The sequence below is a fragment of the Solea solea genome, chromosome 20 (assembly GCF_958295425.1).
Source record: "Solea solea chromosome 20, fSolSol10.1, whole genome shotgun sequence".
NCBI classification, from domain to species: Eukaryota; Metazoa; Chordata; class Actinopteri; order Pleuronectiformes; family Soleidae; genus Solea; species Solea solea.
The window spans coordinates 22,938,234-22,958,655 of NC_081153.1; the positions used below are offsets into that span (position 1 = coordinate 22,938,234).

General features: G+C 43.1%; 3 protein-coding genes and 1 pseudogene across 4 annotated transcripts; 2 read left to right on the forward strand and 2 right to left on the reverse strand.

Moving 5' to 3' along the window:
* Positions 1 to 611: 611 nt before the first annotated feature.
* tatdn1 (TatD DNase domain containing 1) lies at positions 612 to 8,762 on the reverse strand. Of its 2 annotated transcripts, XM_058619095.1 has the most exons (12): positions 8,642 to 8,756; positions 7,445 to 7,510; positions 6,064 to 6,113; positions 5,936 to 5,999; positions 5,706 to 5,849; positions 5,360 to 5,402; positions 5,130 to 5,215; positions 2,759 to 2,799; positions 2,520 to 2,596; positions 1,296 to 1,366; positions 1,069 to 1,195; positions 612 to 854 (listed from the first exon to the last, which is right to left on the reverse strand). In XM_058619095.1, exons 1-12 carry the CDS (start codon positions 8,721 to 8,723, stop codon positions 752 to 754), a joined length of 954 nt encoding a protein of 317 aa, XP_058475078.1. In that variant the 5' UTR covers positions 8,724 to 8,756; the 3' UTR covers positions 612 to 751. The 2 variants fall into 2 exon arrangements, with proteins under 2 accessions (XP_058475078.1, XP_058475079.1); XM_058619096.1 differs by lacking the exons at positions 5,706 to 5,849; positions 5,936 to 5,999 and having other exon boundaries at positions 8,642 to 8,762.
* A 559-nt stretch (positions 8,763 to 9,321) lies between these two features.
* On the forward strand, positions 9,322 to 11,930 carry ndufb9 (NADH:ubiquinone oxidoreductase subunit B9). Its single transcript, XM_058618983.1, has 4 exons — positions 9,322 to 9,468; positions 10,123 to 10,315; positions 10,420 to 10,533; positions 11,543 to 11,930. The coding sequence occupies exons 1-4, from the start codon at positions 9,380 to 9,382 to the stop codon at positions 11,669 to 11,671; spliced, it is 525 nt and encodes a 174-aa protein (XP_058474966.1). The 5' UTR covers positions 9,322 to 9,379; the 3' UTR covers positions 11,672 to 11,930.
* Positions 11,931 to 12,451: 521 nt separating this feature from the next.
* On the reverse strand, positions 12,452 to 15,399 carry LOC131447296 (fibrinogen C domain-containing protein 1-B-like; annotated as a pseudogene).
* A 2,081-nt stretch (positions 15,400 to 17,480) lies between these two features.
* On the forward strand, positions 17,481 to 19,383 carry LOC131447298 (pro-opiomelanocortin-like). The gene is made up of 3 exons (XM_058618982.1): positions 17,481 to 17,612; positions 18,007 to 18,130; positions 18,700 to 19,383. Exons 2-3 carry the CDS (start codon positions 18,011 to 18,013, stop codon positions 19,144 to 19,146), a joined length of 567 nt encoding a protein of 188 aa, XP_058474965.1. The 5' UTR covers positions 17,481 to 17,612; positions 18,007 to 18,010; the 3' UTR covers positions 19,147 to 19,383.
* Positions 19,384 to 20,422: the final 1,039 nt, after the last annotated feature.

Sequence of the window (20,422 nt, forward strand, 5' to 3'; positions counted from 1 at the left end):
ATGGTAATTCACGCCTTTGTCACCACTCGGCTGGATTACTGTAACTCACTTTATGTGGGGGTTAGTGCGTCCTCCATTGCCCGTCTTCAGATGGTACAAAACGCTGTCGCACGTCTTTTAACTGGCACACGTAAATTTGAGCACATTTCCCCCATTTTAGCTTCACTCCACTGGCTGCCCATACACTTCAGGATTGATTTTAAAATGATTTTATTTGTTTTTAAATCCCTGAATGGTCTTGCCCCGCCCTACCTCCCCGAGCTTCTACATCCATACTCACCCGCTCGCTCTCTCAGGTCAGCTGATCAGCCTACAACCAAGCGGAAGCTCAGAGGGGATCGTGCCTTCGCTGTCGCCGCAGCTCCAAAGCTTTGGAACGATCTGCCTCTGCACATAAGACAGGCCTCGTCCTTGTCTGTTTTTAAATCCCTTCTTAAAACCCACTTTTTCATAAAAAGTCAAAGTTTCTACTTTAATAGTGCTTTTATTTTATTAATGCATGAAAATAACGTTTTGGTATTTTTAAAATGATTAATGTAATTAATAATTTAATGAAAAATATAGTATTTTCTTTTTTAATTTTTAAATTTTAAAACTGAATGAATAAAAAGTGAAATGTAATACTTTATTTTAAAGGACAAAGAGTTTACACACACACACACACATCATTAAGGTCTTCATCGCCCTCTGCTGGACGACTTGGTGATTACTTCAAAGTGTCTGGGATGGTGAGATCAGTCATTTTTAACCGTCAGCTGGAGCCAAAGAAGACTTTGATGGTGTTGTTGTAGATCATGTTAGCCAGCTCCAGTGGCTCCTCCTCCCTCGCCGCGGCTATCACCTCCAACACTTGTCTGTACAAGACACAACACATTCATTCTTAAAAACTAGATCGCATGGTTGAATTTGGTCAATAAAGTTATATATTTTTCATGTATCTATTGTTTTTTCTTAAAAACTAGATTGAACCGTACTTGAAAAGGGTACCTGGGGGAATATCTGGACTTTTTTTTCATATAAATATTCTACGTCTACATGTGAACTGTCAGCTGATTTAAAGCCACTCACACGATGTGACACGGCTCATTCCTGTCCTTCAGACAATGCCCCGCCTCCCATTTCTTCTTTGTGGGAAACGTAGTTTGAACGTATTTGGAGCCTGCGTGAGTGTTTTTCACGCCGCACCACGGAGCGTCTGAGGAAAAACAGACAGACAGACAGAGAGACAGACAGGAGTTACTGTAAATAGGAACACACAGACATCTAATGAAAGTTTTGCTTGTTTTCAGACTCACCTGTTTCTATCATGAGCCGCTCACTGGGAATGGACTTCATGGCTTCAATGTTGGCTTCTGTTTTCAAAGAACTGAAAAACAGCGATTTTTTTATCATTTACCATAAGCTGTCTGCTGGCGTGTCAAGAAGCAAAAGAACACACCACGCCAAAGTCCAGAAAGAAAATCAGTGATTTTAGCTGCTGCTCCTATTTATTTAGCTCCGGGAAATTCAAACAAACTTTGAATTCTCTCCACTTACGTCACTCAAATCTATCAATCCAACCTAAATGTGTTTGTGTTGATTTCACACAGCTGGTGATTAACAACATAATAACTACAGTTCTGTTGAACATTTGGCGATGTATTGAATCATAGTGTACTATTTTCTATATTGAACAAGTTGTGTTCATGTTTAACATTAAAAGGAGCTCAAATCTGTAGTTTAAGTTAATATGAGGTGTGTCATATTAATCTGAACAAAGGATTTTAAAAGCCAAATTCACTAAAATAAGACATTTGAACTTAGTGATGGAGGCACCAGTGTGTGCGTGTGTGGGGGGGGGGAGAGTGAGTGTGTGTGTGTGTGTGTGTGTGGGAGAGTGAGTGTGTGTGTGTGTGTGGGGGGGAGTGAGTGTGTGTGTGTGTGGGGGGGGAGAGTGAGTGTGTGTGTGTGTGTGGGAGAGTGAGTGTGTGTGTGTGTGTGTGTGTGTGTGTGTGTGGGAGAGTGAGTGTGTGTGTGTGTGTGGGAGAGTGAGTGTGTGTGTGTGTGTGTGTGTGTGGGAGAGTGTGTGTGTGTGTGTGTGTGGGAGAGTGAGTGTGTGTGTGTGTGTGTGTGTGTGTGTGTGTGTGTGGGAGAGTGAGTGTGTGTGTGTGTGTGTGTGTGTGTGTGTGTGTGTGGGAGAGTGAGTGGTTCACAAACTTCAGTTTCCTGTTGGAAAAGTGTGTCTCACAGTGAGATAAAGACGTCAACTGTTTTTCACTCTCCCACACACACACACACACACACACACTCACTCTGCCACACTAACGTCCACAGAGAAAATCAGTGATTTTATCACACACACACACACACACACACACACACACACACACACACACACTGCTGCCTCCATCACTAAGTTCAAATGTCTTATTTTTCAGAATTCTGCTTTTAAAATCTGATGTTCAGATTGACCTCAGTGACACAAAGTGTCTTTGCCTTGAAATGAATCAAACCTGTGTCACATGTCAAAACCCACTCACCAGCCGTTTATGCCGATGTAGAGGTCGAGATCGATGAGGGCGGCGGCGTCCTCTGCCGTCCCGTCAAACGAGTGAACCTGGACGAACGAGACGAAAGACAAACGTCTCAGTCCTGATGTCATTTTCCATCTCTGCTGTTTCTCCAGAGTATTTGTGTTTCTTTACACAGCAGACGTGACAGAGAATGACAGTAGTATACATATATCACATATAAAAACAGAAACAAAGCCACTCCTCACCACTCCTCCGACACATCTGTCTCGATTTCTCTTCATGATTTCTGTCAAAACAGAGACAAAAGACACATTTTAATAACAATAATACATTTTATTTGGAGGCGCCTCTCTGGGCACTCGAGGACACCGTACAATACATAAATAAATTAAAAAAAAAACACTAAGAAAAAAAATAAGAAAACGATAAGAAAAGACAATGTAGATAGTTAAGTGGGGTAGGCAGTTTGGAATAGGTGAGTTTTTAGTCTTGATTTGAAGAGTGTGAGAGAGTCCAAGTTCCTGAGGTCCGGTGGGAGTGCGTCCCAGAGTTTGGGGGCAGAGCGGCTGAAAGCCCTGCTCCCCATGGTGACGAGGCGGGCGGGAGGGACAGAGAGGTGGACAGAGGAGGCAGATCTGAGGGAACGGAAGGGGTGGCAATGTGGAGGAGTTCGGACAGATAAGGAGGGGAAAGGTTGTGGATGGCCTTGAACGTAAACAGGAGGATTTTGAAGTCTATGCGGAAGTTTGACCGGGAGCCAGTGGAGTTGCTGCAGAACAGGGGTGATGTGGTGGATGGAGGGGGTTCTGGTGATGATCCGAGCTGCAGAGTTCTGAACCAGTTGGAGTTTATGGAGGTATTATTATTATTATATTTGTGAGCTAGACCAAAGAGAAGGGAGTTGCAGTAGTCGATGCGGGAGGTGACAAGGCTGTGTACAAGAATGGCAGTGGAGTGGGGAGAAAGGGAGGGGCGGAGGCGATTAATATTGCGTAGGTGGAAGTATGCAGACCGGGTGATGTTATTGATATGGGATTGGAATGATAATGTGCTGTCGAGGATGACACCCAGACTCTTAACCTGGGGGGAGGGGGAGACAGAGGAGTGGTCGATAGTGAGGGAAAAACTGTCCGTTTTTGAGAGGGTTGATTTGGTACCAATTAGAAGGAATTCGGTTTTATCACTGTTGAGTTTAAGGAAGTTGAAGGAGAACCAAGATTTGAGCTCGGTGAAGCAGTCAGTGAGGGAGGAAGGTGGGAGAGTGGAATTTGGTTTGCTGGAGAGGTAGAGCTGGGTGTCATCCGCATAGCAATGGAAATGAATGTTATATTTACGGAAGATATTGCCAAGAGGAAGGAGGTAGATGATGAAGAGAAGGGGAGGAGGAGTGAGGAGTGGATGATGGCAGAGATGAGGGGGAGGAGAGAGGGTAGGCAGGCTTTCACCAGAACTGTGGGGAGAGGATCGAGCTGGCAGGTGGAGGGCTTGGACTCTTACTCAGATATCTCAGACCTAGGATGAGGTCTGAGATATCTGAGTAAGAGGGAAGCTGAAAGAAGGAGAATGAGTGAGACGTCAGACAGGGTTCTGGAGAGGTGCTGAGGGAGGAGCTTGGGCCTAGGTGCAGGTGGATCTGATGAATTTTCTGGTTGAAAAAGGACATCAGGGAGTTACAGGAAGCAGTTGAGTACAAGTGGGGGGGGGGAGAGAGACCGGGGGTCTGAGGATATTGTTGAGAAGAGAAAACAGTGACTTGGAATTGCCTTCATTTGAACAGATTATGCCGGAGTAGTAGTTGAGTTTTGTTTGAGAAATACAGCCCTTATAATGTAAAATGTGATTTTTGTGCATGTCTTTGTGAACAACAAGACCAGTTTTCTTGAACAGTCGCTCGAGCTGTCGTCCTTTGGCTTTCATTTGCCGTAGTTCAGAGGTGAACCAAGGGGCCGAGGTGGTGAAGGAGACAGACCTGGTTTTCATAGGAGCGAGAGAATTAAGGTGTTACGTGGAGGGCGTCGTGCGGAGGACCAGATGGATTGTATTGGTTTGGAGTTGTCAAAGTGGAAGCTTCGACGAGATCTGCGATGGATATATCTCCGACGAGGCGGGAAAGCGATGTCCAGATGAAGGAGAATTGCCGGTGGAGGCTTGAGCGGGTGAAGCCGATGGAGGCCGATGGAGTTCAGCCGCTGAGTACTGGAGGAGTCCTGTCACCGGTTGATGGAGAAGCGACAGGAGAAACCAGACGAGGATCCCCGTAGAAAGCCTACGAGCCCACATTGTAGACGGGGACCCAGATGACTTAGGCCGTCAGGTGAACAGGTGAACAGACCAGGTAAATGGCTCGAAGCCGAGGCAGTGGGCCAATGTTAGCTAGCTCACGCAGATGCACAGAGATGTCAGATGAATCATCGATGGTGCGGGCAGGTAAACGATCTGTCTCTCACTTGAGTGTTGAGAACAGTTGCACAGTCCAACAGTAGAAGAGCTCAGAAGTATACACGTTTAAAAAGTTAAAGGTTAAAAGTCATCGGCGAGCAGCGGCAGCATCGGCGCCAGGGTTCACTCGTGCCGTCATACGGGTCACGAAGTTTTTGAAACACTTCAAAAACGTACCAATGAAGTCCAGATGGGAGTTCCTGCAGTGGAGGAACATGGGCAGCATGGTCTCCTCCGCCAGGTCAAACTGCTTCTCAAAGTATCTGTGACACACAGATGAGACAAACAGGCTGAAAGGTCCAGGGTGTGTCTGAGGTTTTCATTTATTATTCACAGTTGGGATAAAAGAGTATTTTTAAGAGAGAGAAGCACGACGTTCATTGAGCGCGTGTCTCGTGAAGACTTACTTCAGCTGAGTGTCTTTCGGGCAAAACTCGAGTCTGTCAAAATCTGCAAACAAGACGAAAAACATGTCATTAAACATTGGAAACGCCATCAGTGTCTCAAACAATGACCCTTTTATGTGTGTGTGTGTGTGTGTGGGAGAGTGAGTGAGTGAGTGAGTGAGTGAGTGTGTGTGTGTGTGGGAGTGAGTGGTTTACACACTTCAGTTTCTGTCTCAGACGTGAACGTGCTCTTAAGATGTCGTAGACTTAAACTAAGTTAGTCTTTTGTTTCGTGGCTTCTTCAAGTTAAACCAGAGCCTCATAAATGAGAACTTGCCCTGAGGGCTGAACACAAACATCCACACACCCAGTCCACACTCTCCGATGGCCACCACCTTCCCTCTGTGCTGCGCCGCCACCTCCTTCAGTGCAGAGAAGTACTCAGACTCTCCGTTCTGCTCAAACTCGCCGCAGCGGGTCGGATGGCAGCCGACCGTGCAGCAGAACTCGTCTGGACGAGAACGCAGCGAGGTGAATAAATCAATGAATCAATGAATCAATGATTAAATAAAAGCACTTTGGTGGCGAGTGTGTCACCTCTGGTCTGGGCTAATTTCAGAGCCTCCCTGCTGTCGTCGAGGCTTCCTCCTGTGATCATAAACTGAGACACACTCTGAGTGTGAATGGTGTTTTTCATGTAATGGCAGCTCACGTGAGACGCTTACCTTCTCCACTCCAGTTTTCAGAGCTCTGTCGATGATCTGATCAAAGTCATCTGAGGGGAAAAAAACACACAAAATGACCACTTCTTCTGTCTTTTTAATATTTTAGTTTCCCCAAATGTAAATATCTTTAAATACACATTAACAAGAATCCAACATACTGTAGCCAACGGATAAAAGGAGGCAGGAGATGTTATATCTCAGAAATCATAGGATTAGGATTAATCATAATCTCAGAATTCCGACTTTATCGTTTAAATCTCAAAATCTCCGAATTCGGACTTTCAACTCAGAATTGAGACTTTCTGACTTTATTCTCAGAATTCCAAATTTTGGAATTTAATTTCAGAAATTCAGACTTTCTGACTTTAATCTCAGAATTCTGACTTTAAATGTCAGAACACTGACTTTAATCTCAGAGTTCCGACTTTCTGACTTTAATCTCAGAATTCTGACTTTAATCTCAGAATACTAATTTTAAATCTCAGAATACTGACTTTAAATCTCAGAATTGAGACTTTCTGACTTTAATCTCAGAATTCCAAGTTTTGGAATTTAATCTCAGAATTCCGACTTTCTGACTTTAATCTCAGAACACTGACTTTAATCTCAGAATTCCAACTTTCTGACTTTAATCTCAGAATACTGATTTTAAATCTCAGAACACTGACTTTAATCTCAGAATTCCGATTTACTGACTTTAATCTCAGAACATTGACTTTAATCTCAGAATTCCGATTTACTGACTTTAATCTCAGAACACTGACTTTAATCTCAGAATTCTGACTTTCTGACTTTAATCTCAGAATACTGACTTTAAATGTCAGAACACTGACTTTAATCTCAGAGTTCCGACTTTCTGACTTTAATCTCAGAATTCTGACTTTAATCTCAGAATACTAATTTTAAATCTCAGAATACTGACTTTAAATCTCAGAATTGAGACTTTCTGACTTTAATCTCAGAATTCCAAGTTTTGGAATTTAATCTCAGAATTCCGACTTTCTGACTTTAATCTCAGAACACTGACTTTAATCTCAGAATTCCAACTTTCTGACTTTAATCTCAGAATACTGATTTTAAATCTCAGAACACTGACTTTAATCTCAGAATTCCGATTTACTGACTTTAATCTCAGAACACTGACTTTAATCTCAGAATTCCGATTTACTGACTTTAATCTCAGAACACTGACTTTAATCTCAGAATTCTGACTTTCTGACTTTAATCTCAGAAGGTTTTGTTTGTTTTTTTTCCACGTGGCCCTAATCCTCTTCCGTACTGTCAGACACGTCTATTTTCATAGTCATCACTATTTCCTCTTAAGGAAAACAAATCCGTAGAGGAATAATGGTCGTGAGTTGCAGGCCGAGCACAAACTCACCGTGGTGTTTCTGCTTCCCTCTGTAGTTTCCTCTGAACATGGGGTCGGTCAAGTTCACAGCGATATCTGCAGAGGACGACGTTTATTTGAATGATCGTGGAACAAGCCATCATTTCAACATGTGCGCGCTTCGTAAATGAACAAACTCGTCTGAGCGAGTTTATCATACCAACATATAAAAAAACGCGACACACGTCACAGGTATGGAAAGGTTTTGCGGATTAAAAAGGGCGTGGCCACGGAATTTGAACACATTTCAACCATTTGCCGTGAAACTGGAAGTGCCCTATAACTTCGCCATACATTGACCGCCATACATTAATCCAGTCCAGATTTGGGAAGTCTAGGTATAGTGGTTTTTGATCTGGACCTGGTACAAGTGGTCTAGGTATGAAACACAAACAGTGAAACTCCCCTTTAGCATTTTCACAAATAGAATAAAGGTTTCACAAATCAGAGACTGTGTTTTTACGAATCTTCAGGGTCTGTAGGATAATCTAGTCCAGATTTGAGAAGTCTAGGGGTAGTGGTTTTTGAGCAGGACCTGGTCTAATGAGGTCTAGGTATGAAACAAAAACAGTGAAATCTCCCCTTTAGCATTTTCACAAATAGAATAAAGGTTTCACAAATCAGAGACTGTGTTTTTACGAATCTTCAGGGTCTGTAGGATAATCTAGTCCAGATTTGAGAAGTCTAGGGGTAGTGGTTTTTGAGCAGGACCTGGTCTAATGAGGTCTAGGTATGAAACAAAAACAGTGAAATCTCCCCTTTAGCATTTTCACAAATAGAATAAAGGTTTCACAAATCAGAGACTGTGTTTTTACGAATCTTCAGGGTCTGTAGGATAATCTAGTCCAGATTTGAGAAGTCTAGGGGTAGTGGTTTTTGAGCAGGACCTGGTCTAATGAGGTCTAGGTATGAAACAAAAACAGTGAAATCTCCCCTTTAGCATTTTCACAAATAAAATCAAAGCTGAAAAGCTGAAAAACCACACAAACTCGTTTAAATTATTAAAACTAAAACTGTAGCTGGTTTATCGATTATTGGTTGGGGCTCCTTTAAATCAGGAACAAAACAGACGTCAGCAGAGCTAACACATTAGCGTCCATGCTAACGCAGCAGCAGACAGAAAAGAAGCGTGTTTTTCTTCTTCTTCTGTGGAGACTTGAAGACACAAAACCACTCGAGGTTTCTTACCGATAAACTTGAGTTGAGTCATTTTGAGACGAGCTTCTGACTTTCTGAGCAGAGACAAACACGAAGCTCTGACTGCGAGCATGAAGCTGTAGCACCGTAAACACTGGAGCACACGCGCACGTCACTTCCGCCTAACTCTCACTATCACTGAGAACGTTATGAATCGATTATTGATGGAACACTCACATATTCGCCAACTCATTTTTAAATTGACAGTGAATTTAAATAATGAAAACAGTCTTCATCCGTCTTAACCATCCTCACGTCCTTCTTTTGCCTTTCAAAGTAAAAGATGTAAGAACACTGCTTCTAAAAATAAGACTTTAAGACTTTAAGTTTGTGTTTAAAACTGATATTTTGTCAAATTTTGAGCTGCAGCCCACTGTTACTTGTTATCTGAGAAACCTCTGACAATATCATTTATTTTATTTTATATAAGCACTTTGTTAATTTAAAAAAATGTAACGAACAAACAATTAAAACAAGTTAAAAAGCATAAATAATGTCAACAACAACACGTGTGTGTATATGTATATATCTTTAAAAACCATTTGAAGACTGAAATACATGTTTAGTTTGACATAATTAAAACTGTTAAAGTCGTTAATTTTATGACTCATTTATGAACTAAATTATTGTGCGCAGTTTGTCAGCGTTTTACGGCCACCGCGTCTGGACGTCACAAAGTCCCAGAATCCTCCGCGGCGCACGGAGGAGAAGGTGACAGGGACGGCGAACATGGCGGCCGCTTACCTCACTCACCAGCAGAAGGTGATGCGGCTTTACAAGAAGTCTTTGCGACACCTGGAGTCCTGGTGCATCTTCAGGTGAGGGCAGCTGATGGAGAAGAAGAAGAAATAAGAAAAGCAAACAAACAAAAACATCGCTGCTCGATAAGCTAACAGCTAAGCTAACTGCTAACCAGGTCACTCGTTCCCAAAGTCACTGAAATCTAAAGAAAGACACTCACTTTTCCGACTCTGGGACTCTCCCGAGACAAACAGACAGACAACGAGGACATTGTCGACGTCAAAAACAACTTCTATCATAGATAGTTTGGAGTAAAGTAGCCGTTGTTGACGTGGATATTTACTGGGCTGTCAGCTAGCATCACAGTCTTAGCAACCAAACACATAAACATCATTTTTATTTAGCTCCGTGAAATTCAAACAAACTTTGAATTCTCTCCACTTACGTCACTCAAATCTATCAATCCAACCTAAATGTGTTTGTGTTGATTTCACACATACTGTGTGTGTGTGTGTGTGTGTGTGTGTGTGTGAGTGTGAGAGTGTGTGTGTGTGTGTGTGTGAGAGAGAGAGAGAGAGAGAAGTTAAAATCAGTGATTTTCTCTATGTCCACAGAGAAAATCAGTGATTTTAACATCACAGCACACAGGAGTTGTTGATCCAGATCCAGTGAAATAAAGACGTAAACGTGTTCTTAAGATATCGTATGTCATCTTGTCCCCTCTGTTACAGGGACAAGTACCGCTTCTTTGCGTGTGTGCTGCGAGCTCGCTTCGATGACAACAAGAATGAAAAGGACATGGTGAAGGCCACCATGATGCTGAAGGCAGGAGAGGAGGAGTTCTGGACCAATCAGCATCCTCAACCCTACATCTTCCCCGACTCTCCGGGAGGGACGTCATACGAGAGATACGAGTGCTACAAGGTCAGGCAGAGAGAGCGCCACCTAGTGTTTTCATTGTCAGACAATTCTCCCACTGGACATGGTTTCATCATTGATTTATTTTTCCTGTTCTTTCTGCCATCCAGGTTCCTGAGTGGGTGCTGGATCACTGGCATCCGTCAGAAAAGGCCATGTACCCCGACTACTTCTCTAAGAGGGAGCAGTGGAAGAAGCTGAGGATGCAGAGCTGGGAAAAAGAGGTGAGCTGCGTTCAGCATCACCCCTACTGTTTCCTGTGTTTTTAAAACTAAATGTTCACTTTTTCTCTTCATTACAGACTTGTATATAAACTATTTCACAGCTACATGTCTTTTTTTTATTCAATCTGTAAGAAAGTATGTCTCATGTATGACCATTTATATCCACCAGGTGGCACCAGAGTGTCACAAGTGTACGTTTGCTTAGATTCTTAAGGGATCCCTTAAAATCACACCTTAAACGTTGCAAATGAAAGATTTCAGCTGAAACTCTGAACTCGTTCTCTGACAACAAACAAAACTAAGCGTTTGTGGACAAAAACAAGACTTTTGATAATATTAACCTTTTAAAGTTTGGGAAACATTTTATGAACCAAAGAACTAATTGATTAACGGCGAAAACAGTCGACAGAAAGTTATGAAGAAAATGTCAACTTATGAAATGATGAAAGTTTTCCATTTTCATATTTTGAAGCTTCAAAGTCAAAGGTGATTATTTCCTAGTTGATGAAGGATGTTGTGTTTTCACGTCTCTGGTTTGTCTAGAACTGCAACAATGAACTGTTTATTAATCCATTACAGCTTCTTAAATGTGAATATTTTCTAGTTGCTTTGCTCCATCAAAACAAAGAAATCATTCAAACCGAATCAATTTGTGTTTGTGGACAAAAAGAAGACATTTGAGAACATCATCATTTCCAGGTTTGACAAACACTGAACAACGTTTTTCTAGATTTTATGAACAAACCCCCTCCTGTTTGGCAGTGGTAATTGTTCTTAACCATCAATTCAGATTAAATCGATTAATTTCAGAGCTCTACGTTGAGAGCTCCATCTAAAATCACACACGGCAAACAAAATCAGAGAATGGGAGGATTGAGTGTCTTGAGCAGTTTATTGAACATACTTGCATCTTACCTTTTCTTTTTGTATTTCAAATCTTTGTGAAACTAGTTTATTTAAATAGTGGTCTTTGGTGTGTGGTTTAAATCCCGCTGTGGTTTGGTTTCAGGTGGCTCAACTTCAGGCCGAGACTCCTGCAGGTGGCCCCAAGAACGAAGCCCTCCCACCTGCCCGCAGGGAGGGTGACCTCCCCCCTCTGTGGTGGCAGTATGTCACCCGTCCCCGGGAGTGTCCCTGATAAACATCCTCCTCCTCTTCATCATCATCTGCAGCGTGAGAAGGAAAACCGTCCCCACTGCACCTACAGCAGCACACACACTGGTTACACTGTGTGTGTGTGTGTGTGTGTGTGAGGGATGAGTCATTAGAGTCTCCTGAGGTAATAAAACCTGCCTCCATTCTAACGTGATTCTACGGTCATCTGTTATAAGAGACTCTGAAAATCCTGCACATGTTTCACTAAATAATACATTACTGTCAATAAATGTGTGATCAAAGTTGTGGTGTGTAGTTTTTTGTTGTAGTAAACATTACATTTCTGTGAACTTGTGTACATGATGAAATAACACATTTAACCACTGTGTCAAAAATCGTCAGCTTATTAAAACTAGTTTGTAAACCACTCCCTCTCCCCCACACACACACACACACACACACACACCAAACCTCATAGAGAAAATCAGTGATTTTAGCTGCGGGGACACGAGCTGCTGGTCCTCTGCTGCCTCGTGTGGTCACTCTGTGTCACTGAAGTTAATCTTTAGGAATGATTTTAAAAGCTGAATTCACTAAAACAAGACATTTGAACGTAGTGATGGAGGCAGCAGTGGATCCTGTGTGTGTGTGTGTGATTTTCTCTATGAGGTTTGGTGTGAGTGTGTTGAGAAACAGATTTTAACCACTTCACAAAAGACTTGACTAATAAAATCTATATCACACGTTCACGACTTTATCTCACTGCGAGACAGACTTTTCCAACAGGAAACAGAAGTTTGTAAATCACTCTCTCACTCACCATCATCATCATCGTCATCACTATGGCGACAGACGTGAAGGCCTGAAGTTGCGTGGTCGCATCATCATGGTGACCACCTTCAGAGAGTAGAAGTCCAAGTCCTTCCAGGAGAACCCCAACGATGCCACCTGGCCCAAGTAGATTCTGGGCCTTCAGAGAGAAGCGCCCCCTCTGGTTGTAGAAAAAACATGTATGAAAGCTGTATTCTTTTGAATGATCATCTTTCTTTCTAGAACCTCCCCCTCAAGTTGGACTTTCAAGATGTATCCAAGACACATGTGCATCATGGTGAACTTGGAAGTGAGGTCATTGCCAGTTCCAACTTCCTTTTTTCATGGCGATAACGAGATGACGAAAACATGACGAGACGTGTGTGATGAAATTAAAATTGACGTAAATGTTAGTTGGTGTCAGACATTTCTGCTTATTGTGCACGTAATATGTCCATTAAAACCTAAAAATTCCTTGGTCCGTGTTTCAAGACGGGTAAGGTGGGTGTCGACAACGTGCAGGCGTGTGCAGCCCAGAATTGGCGACCTGAACTGGTAGGCAGAGTATTAAGCCCCGCTCAACAAGCAGAAAAACCATTTCAACAACAGAAGAAGAAGTCGCCAAGGACAGTCATCCCTACGGTTCTTTCAGCTGCGAGTTGCTGAACCAGACGTGTCCGAGGGAGCTGTAGCATTGTTCTCTTTTTCTTTGGTAGGAATGCATCCTATTCCCTGCGTGCAGACTTGTGCCACACCCGATGGTAAAGTGGGATACTACAGGACCCTGGTGCCCTAGAACTATATCAGGGTCTGCGATATGCGACGCACACTTCTGCGTAAAAGTATACCACAGGCTTCAGAGAGCTGTGACAGGCTTCTTCTGGCTCTTCTGGACTTTACAGTCTAGGGTCAATTTCTGTTATTTCATACCTGAAGGTGTGGTACTGGGCGTGTCTGTGGGCATGGCTCCAGTCCTGCAACTCGATGCGGAGGTTGTAGTGTCTCCGGTTGGACATAAGGTGGAGTGGCTGGTTGCCCAGCCAGTGTTCTCCTCGAGGATCGCCAAAGCCGTCGCGATAGTCTGACCAGCCGCGGTTAAAACTCACTGTGCCATCGTGGCGCCGCTGAAACACCGTCCAGCCCCCGCCTACCACACACACATGCTGGTTATATGCTGCATGTTGCGCAGTGAATGCTGAGTTTCTTACCTTCGGTCTCCATGTCACAGTAGACGGTCACGGTGGTGCCGGGCGACACAACAATGCCCTGTAAATACCAGAGCGGCAAACACCGCTGTGAAACAGAGATGAAGGACAGAAAGACAGGTACTGTCCAGCTGAGGGAGACAAAGAGACAGATGCAGAGTCATGTGACTGTGTTCTTACATCAGTAAAAACATCATTGACATTGAACATAACGCCTCATATTCTACCTCTTTTTGTTTGGAGTCCAACAGGGTGCTATTCTGGGCCCACTTTTAATGGTTTTTGCAGCCGACAGGTTGCGGAGCTGTGTCTGCAGCTCATAGAGCAGCGCCACGTGCACGTGGAGCAGCCGCTCACACTTCGCGTGATGCAGCTCCAGAGATCGCAATCGCTGGTCCAAGGTCGAGTTTAGCGTAACGCTTTCTTCACCCTGAGGTCAAAGAAATAGGAAGGAAATGAGTCAGGGGAGTTTAAAGGTACCTAGTGGTAAAGTGGTGTATTACAACCCCAATGGAGCAGATAAACCTAGGATAATATAATATAATAATGAAAGTATGAAACAAGGCCAGGCCAAATTGGAATTTCTGAGTTCCAACTTCAAATGGAACGCACCATAAATCTGGAGTTTCTGTGTCAGGCACCTCATGCTAAAGCCTGCAGCTAATCTCGTTAGCGCTCAGGGTGAAGGTGGAATTAGTGGGTGTGAGGACAGAGAGATAGACAGATGGCACCAGATGGTGACGCTGTAATGGTGTAATGGTGGTCACCATCCTCCACTTCCTCACACACACTTCTGATGTGTACTGTAGAACAGAAGTACTACCAGAGGAAGCTTGTGTACCACAGTTTGAGAAGCATGGGTCATGTGACTAATGTGGAGTCTACCTGCGCCTCCAGGGCTTCAACTCGGTGTCCGTGGTTCCTCAGCTCCTCCTGTAGCCCGGCCATCGTCATGGCTCCTTCATGTTCTGGTTGTCTCGCAGCCAAGAGGAGACGCCGTCTGTGCAGCGGAACAAATCTGGGCAGCGTTTCTGTGAAGTTCCCTCCAGTAGGCACCGGCCGGTAGACGTCAGCTGGCTGCTGAACTCGCCGCACTGAGGCGGTGAAGAGCACGCCGTTTGGTCGGTGCCGGGCGAGTGGGCGGAGCTCGTTTCCAGGAGCAACGTTGGAGGATGCCAGTCAGCGTCCTCGTAGTTGTCCTTGTTGACGTCCCAGTCTGTTTCCATATTGAAATGCGGGACATCCCATTTTACGTCTCTGCGCGTCTTGGGGTGTACGTCCCCATCATGGCCGCTGTCCTTGTTTTTGTCAGTGGTCACAGTCGGGAAACACCAGCCAATCAGAGAGAAGACGATCACCCACACAGACGGACACTTCATCCTGGGTTTGTGTTGACTTATTTGTCAGAATGTGTTAGCAGTTAGCAGTTAGCAGTCTCCCACACCAAAGCCCATAGAGAAAATTAGGGGTGGAACGTTCACAAAATCCACGGTTCGGTTCATATCACGGTTTTTCGGTTCAGTTGTTTTTTGTCGATTTTTTTTACACTCTAAAAATATCATCTATCAGATCGATAGCATAATAATTTGATTTGTTTTTAATCAGATATTCTTAAGGTCATGCAAAAACTGAAATAATGAGGCAGCTTGATTAGGGATTAAACATCATTGTAGTAATCTTAAATTAAAGTGAAGTGAGATTTAGAAACAGTGAGAGGAGAGACATTGCTGCATATTTGAAGTGCCGCCGCTAGCATATTTGAAGTGCCGCCGCTAGCATATCTGAAGTGCCCGCGCTAGCATTTTTGAAGTGCCGCCGCTAGCATATTTGAAATGCTGCCACTAGCATATTTGAAGTGCCGCCGCTAGCATATTTGAAGTGCCACCGCTAGCATATTTGAAATGCTGCCGTGAGCATATTTGAAGTGCTGCTGCTAGCGTAAGTAACACGTGTTGTGCAGTGCTTACATACAGTTACAGTTTTGTCCACCAATGAAACGATGCTGCTGCTGGCGCCTCCTCCAACTCTGGGGCTCCACCTGCGTCTTCTCGTGACCTGCAGCACTCAACAGGACTAAAGTTTTCTGGGTTACTGGCGCAAGGTTTACGCCACGTTGTGCGTCATAAACCAAATGGTACACCAGTGCTAATGAATCGTTCACAACCAGAGAAAATCAGTGATTTCAGCTCACAGGGAGACAGGAGCTGCTGGTCCTCTGCTGCCTCGTATGGTCACTTTGTGTCATTACATGTCACTTAGCAGACGCTTTTATCCAAAGCGACTTACAATGGGTATGAGCACAATCAGCCAGGGGTGGAATCAAACTTGCGACCATTGCGACCATGATGTCTTTCGCACTGTCACTGTCAATCTGAACGAAGGATTTCAAACACTGAAGAGACAAAATCAGACATTTGAACTTCGTGATGGAGGCAGCAGTGGATCAACAACTCCTGTGTGAAATAGAAATAGTTAGATATTTTAGAAATCAAATGTGGGACAAACGTGCACAAACATGAAACAAACTTGGGACAAACGTTCTTCACGCTCACATCTGAAGACCGTGTGTCCTGACGTGGACACAGTTTCAGGTTCCTCGTCCTTCACGCTCACAGCTCGGACAAAGCAGCACCAGTGAAACTGTAGACTCTGATTCACACCAAGAATTTTCTCCTCTTCACGGTGACAACATGACACACCTGTGATAATCCGCCCAGCTGACATTTAAAGGGCCAGTTCACGCTTCATTAGGACTCAGGTCAGGGTCTTTTGTCCAATGATTACTCAAACACCAACAAAGCAGTGACTCCTCTGACATTTTCCTTTCATTAAAAATCAATCTTTGTTATTTTACCTTTCTTGTCGCTGATCACTGAAGAAAACAATTTACAAGAGTTGGCACGGAATAAAATAATCCAGATTAAAATAAAAGAGTGATGGAACAACCAAGAGAGAGAGTGAAGAACAAACGGTGACGTCAGAGGAAAACAAGAAACAGCTGTGACTGATACGACACAGGTGAAGGTGATCATCGCACCAGAAGTACACAAGCAGAAAGACAAAATAAAACAGGAAGTACACAAGCAGAAAGACAAAATAAAACAGGAAGTACACAAGCAGAAACACAATTTACGAATGATGTTAAGACTTTATTTTCGTAATATTAAGACTTTATTCTCGTAATGTTACGACTTTATTCTCGTAATGTCACGACTTTATTCTCATGTTACGACTTTATTCTCATGTTACGACTTTATTCTCGTAATGTTACGACTTTATTCTTGTAATGTTATGACTTTATTCTCATAATGTTACGACTTTATTCTCATGTTACGACTTTATTCTCATGTTACGACTTTATTCTCGTAATGTTACGACTTTATTCTCATAATGTTACGACTTTATTCTCATGTTACGACTTTATTCTTATGTTACGACTTTATTCTCATGTTACAACTTTATTCTCGTAATGTTATGACTTTATTCTCATAATGTTACGACTTTATTCTGATAATGTTAAGACTTTATTCTCATAATATTACGACTTTATTCTCGTAATGTTAAGACCTTATTCTCATAATGTTACGACTTTATTCTCGTAATGTTACGACTTTATTCTCATAATCCTCATCCACGCCTTCATTACCTCCAGACTCATGACATTACGACTTTATTCTCATAGACTCAGTCGTAGTAAATATTACATGAAAGATTTATTAATAAATAATTTAAATCTAAATTTAAGAGAGTGTGTGTGTGTGTGTGTGTCACTGATTTTCTAGGTGAGTTTCCAGCGTGAACGAGAGATTTCAGGTGATGACGTCCGAGTGTGTGTGTGTGTGTGTGTGTGTCTGACAGGATATAAAAGTGGTCGTCAGTCGTTAGAACAGAAGGAGCGACTTTCTGTCCATCTGTCCATCGACCGAACAACAAGAAAACAACAGAGAGCAAGAGAGAGAGGGCAGTGTGGTGAGCATCTTTTTTTTCTTCATTTTTTAATGATTTACCAAATGTATTTAAAAAAAACTAGTTTGCTTTTAAATGTCTGTGCAAATTTAAAATAACAAAAAGAGAGAAGAAACGAAAGAGTCTAAAAATTTACAAAAAAAGAAAGAAAAAAATTATTGTGTGTGTGTGTGTGTGTGTGTCAACTCAATCTCTCTGTATATAATATAATGTCCATAAACTGAAGCTTTCATTTTTTTTGTAAAGTTGGATTTTCTTTAGTGTGAAAGTTCAGGAGCTAAATAAAGTATGTTTACATTATTTACAACATTATTGGGCAAAGAGAGTTCAATGAACTGATGTGATGAGAGGCTTTTATTTTGTAAAAGTGTGTGTGTGTGTGTGTGTGTGTCAACAGGAGAATGTGTCCTGTGTGGCTATTGGTTGCTGTGACAGTGTTGGGCGTGGCCAGAGGATCAGTCACCAACCAGTGCTGGGAGCATCCGAGCTGTCAGGAGGTCAATGATGAGAGGAGCATGATGGTAACACACACACACACACACACACACACACACACTGTCTTATTTTAGTGAGTTGGGCTTTTCTAAAATCCTTTGTTCAGATTGACCTCAGTGACACAAAGTGACCACACGAGGCAGCAGAGGAGCAGCAGCTCCTGTGTCCCCGCAGCTAAAATCACTGATTGTCTCTATGGACTTTGGTGTGGGAGAGTGAGTGGTTTACAGACTTCAGTTTCCTGTTGGAAAAGTCTGTCTCACAGTGAGATAAAGACGTGAACATGTGACGTAGATTTTATGAACCGCACACCAAACCTCGTAGAGAAAATCAGTGATTTTAGCTGCTGGTCCTCTGCTGCCTCGTGTGGTCACCTTGTGTCACTGAGGTCAATGTGAAGAAAGAATTTTACAACACTGACGTCGCAAAATAAGACATTAGAACTTGAGATAAAGACGTCGTTGATATCGTAGACTGAAATGTTCAGTTGGTTAAAAGTGTTCTGACGCCATGAGGGAGAGTAAAAGCCTCAGGTACAGACGTGTGGACAAACGTCATGACAAACAAAACAACATTTTCTCCGTCTGTCCTGCAGGAGTGTGTCCGGCTGTGTCGCTCCGACCTCAGCGCCGAGGAGCCGCTGGTCCCGGGGGACGGTCACCTCCAGCCTCCTCCTCTGCCTCCCCTCGCGCTCTCTTCCTCCTCCTCCTCCTCTCCTCAGGCCAAGCGCGCCTACTCCATGGAGCATTTCCGCTGGGGGAAGCCTGTCGGTAAGAAACGCCGCCCCATCACAGTCGACAGCTCCAACAGTGTGGAGGAAGAATTCCCCGAGGTTTTGAGGCAGGAGCTCGGCGAGGCGGACGTCGAGCAACACAAGTTCCACAACGTCCACGAGAAAAAGGACGGCGCGTACAAGATGAAGCACTTCCGCTGGAGCCACCCGCCCACCAGCAAACGCTACGACGAGCCGACGGAGAGGCGGGGCGACGGCGAGGAGGCGGCGGCGGAGCAGCAGCGGGGAGGAGCCGGAGGCAGGAAATAGATGGAAGTCAAGAGGGACGACCAATCGACACACGGTTATGTTCACGACCAAAAAACCTGTCAGTGTTTGTTTGAAGGGTTAAAAATGAAAAATCCACATATAGATTTATTTTGTGATTGTTTATTTGATAAGTTTGTGTTTGGGGTTTTTCTGAACACACACACACACACACACACACACACACACGTGAATCATGTGACAGAAACAAAGAAACAATAAAACCAAAGTTCAATCCTACTTTGACTCACTTTGAGTATTTGTGTTGTACGCACAATGACAGAAAGTTCCCTCGTTACTGCTAATTAAACGCTGATGAAGACAAAGTTAGATATTTTAGAATTGAATTATTTTGCTAGTGAAAAACTTGCTTCCTAGAAATAAGATCCAGATCTCGCAGAGTTTATAGCAGCTTTGATTGCATTGTCCCCCATTTTCCTTCTTTCACCCCAAACAGTCGAGGCAGATGCTGCACTTTTGTGAGTCTGGTGTTTCTAATGATTTGATACTATACTATAGTTGAGTTGTTTGTAGAGAGGCCTGGCTTCATCACAAAGTAACACAACGTTTCAGTAAATTCTCCAGTGTTTCAGAAAAACGTCCATGACTTCATTTAAGTAGTTGAACGAAGGTCGGCCCCGAGAGTGAACATAGGGCCCAGTAATGATCACAGGCTTTGGAACATGTCTGAGTCAACGTTCACTTCTCATCATATTAGTCTTTTGAAAGCCTGGCGTGTGTGCAGATTAGCATCTGTATCAGCTGACATCATACAGTGAGTGAGTGAGTGAGTGGGTGTGGTTATCCTGATTTAAAACATTTGCTTCATTCCAAACCATTTCTAATTTCTACCCTTTCCGAGAAGCTCATGGATATTTATGATAACTGGACATTCTGCTGTGCATGTATTTATTCTTGACATGTTCCAGCAGAATCTCTGCGCTTCCATTACTGAAACAGGTTTAATCTTCTCTGCTGAAAAGTAGTTCATAGAAAACTCAACATTTTACATAATTCATATTATCATCATTCACAAATGTACATTCATGGGTAAGAAACTGTGTTTTATTGCCTTTAGCAAGTATTAGTGGAATTGAAGTCTTTTCTTCAAAGAATTACGTCTGGTTTATAATTGAACTTATTTCATTTCTATTGTAATGATTATTGTTGTTGTTGTTGTTGTTGTTGTTGTTGTTGTTGTCGTCGTCGTGGATGTTCAGGTTTCTCTCTTGCATTTACATTATTTGACATATTGTATCTTCTACTCACTGTATCACAT